The sequence below is a fragment of the Ooceraea biroi genome, chromosome 1, assembly GCF_003672135.1.
Source record: "Ooceraea biroi isolate clonal line C1 chromosome 1, Obir_v5.4, whole genome shotgun sequence".
Classification (NCBI taxonomy): domain Eukaryota; kingdom Metazoa; phylum Arthropoda; class Insecta; order Hymenoptera; family Formicidae; genus Ooceraea; species Ooceraea biroi.
In genome coordinates, this window is record NC_039506.1 from 11299201 (window position 1) to 11301211 (window position 2011).

The window sequence follows — 2011 nt, forward strand, 5'->3', positions numbered from 1 at the left end:
TACAAGGATTTAATTTAAAGCATTAGAGAGTTCTCGAGACGAAAAGAAGAAGAATGGTGAGGCGTTTAATTTATCTTTGTTATGTATCTGTTATAATAAAAAATATTAATACATTTAATTATGTAAGATTATATATTTATTAATATATGCATAAAAAGTTTAAGCAATACATATATAATACATTTATAATAAACAGCAGTACATATATAAAAATTTGATAGAAAGTTAAACCATAAAATCTTGCCATTCCACTCTCCCAACGCTGTTGAAATATTCTTTAAAAACGTTACGAATATGCATTACATTTCTGTTAGGTCTTACATTAATAATTTCTAAATTGCGTAACTGTACGTTATCATTTCTCCATGGAGCATGTAGTACAGCTCGATCTTCTACATTTTCAAAGTCTACAGCTCCAAGTAAGTAAGTAGCATTTTCTTTAGAAAGATAATTGTGTAAAGCACAACATGCAAGAGTTATTTGTTGAACTGTCCCAACAGGAAGGTAAATTTGTGTTAAAAGAACGCGAAATCTGTTTGCTAAAATACCGAACGCATTTTCGACGATTCTTCTACCTCTACTTAATCTATAGTTATATATTCGCTCATCATACGATAAATTTCGTGATGGATAAGGTTTTAATATATGATTTTGTAACGGAAAGGCAGCGTCAGCTAAAATGACATAAGGAACAGGTTCATTCATACCAGGTAATGGTTTATCTCTAGGCACATTAAGTGTATTTTGTGGATCATTTATAAATTGCGATAAGTCACTGTCACGAAACACCCCTCCATCGCTTACCCTACCATTAACACCGACATTGATATACATGAATTGATAATGGGCATTGACTAATCCTAAGAGAACAATACTGTTCGTTCCCTTATAATTTCGATAAAATGATCCATCTTGAAGTGGTACTTTAAATTCTATATGTCGACCGTCGAGGGAACCAATGCAATTTGGAACGTTCCACATTTCAAGATACTTATTTGCTATTTCTTCCCATTCAGCAGTTGTAGTTGGTATCTATAAAAATCATTAAATACATTATTTAATAATAAGCATTTCGAAGACACAATTTATTATACACATGTCACAATATATCTTTATTAATTGTAAATTCTTATTTACCCGCAAGTAATCGTCTCGAAGAACTTCATATATAACACGACATGTCTCAGGAATTATTCGAGAAATTGTACATGCTGGAATTCTTGTTGAATATTCTAAACTTCTATAACTCTCACCAGTAGCCAAAAATCTCAGAGTTAGTGACAATCGTTCCTTAGGAGATATACATTCTCTCATATTAGTATTTTGACGTTGTATATAAGGTGTTACTAGTTCCAGAAGTCGATCAAATAAATCATGTCGCAATCCAAAAAATCTTTGAAAATAATCAGCATCCTCATTTCTCAGCTCTATATGAGCTAAATTAATTGTGCCTCGTAATTCGCGATTTCTTCGGGATATCCATTCCCGTGTCCATATTCGATGACGCTTTTTTTCTCGTACTTTCTTTATTGTATCCTTTTCTTCTTCCTCCACAATTTCAACTAGTGAAGCAATTGCGATTAATTGCTTCAATTTAACAGACATTGTAGCAGACAAAATATGAGTACACAATTTTAATATAATTTTTCGAAGATTTCGTATTGTATTAAATTTCTGAAAATCAAAACATATAAATTATTGTCTTTGCTGAAAAATAATGTATCATACAATTTACAAATCTTACTTAAAAAACCGCGATTAAAAATATTTATACTTACTGTTTCAGAATAGAATCACACTATACAAACGAAGCATTTACAATTTCTTTTTAAGGTTAGAACTTAGTATTTTGTTCGATTTGGCGTTCATGTTGGTACATATGACACAGATTGAAATTAGAATCGTAACTCGATTACAGCGCTATCTATGTTTGTTCGAGTGTAAACATTATTGTCCGAGATCTGGGACCGAGAACTCGGACCGATTTCTAGCATCGTGGACACCGGGCTTT

The 2011-nt window shown here is 31.8% G+C and overlaps 1 protein-coding gene across 1 annotated transcript; it reads right to left on the minus strand.

Annotated features, from left to right (window-relative positions):
- On the minus strand, window positions 1-2011 carry LOC105283241 (putative nuclease HARBI1). The gene is made up of 3 exons (XM_026970653.1): window positions 1779-2011; window positions 1138-1674; window positions 1-1032 (listed from the first exon to the last, which is right to left on the minus strand). The coding sequence occupies exons 2-3, from the start codon at window positions 1603-1605 to the stop codon at window positions 226-228; spliced, it is 1275 nt and encodes a 424-aa protein (XP_026826454.1). The 5' UTR covers window positions 1606-1674; window positions 1779-2011; the 3' UTR covers window positions 1-225.

What these genes read in the sequence shown, in the direction of transcription:
- LOC105283241 (XM_026970653.1), bottom strand. Translation starts at nt 1,605, where the DNA reads ATGTCTGTTAAATTGAAGCAATTAATCGCAATTGCTTCACTAGTTGAA. An exon ending in TTCGAGACGATTACTTGCGG is followed by an intron (nt 1,033 to 1,137) that starts GTAAATAAGAAT and finishes TGATTTTTATAG; the next exon opens with ATACCAACTACAACTGCTGA.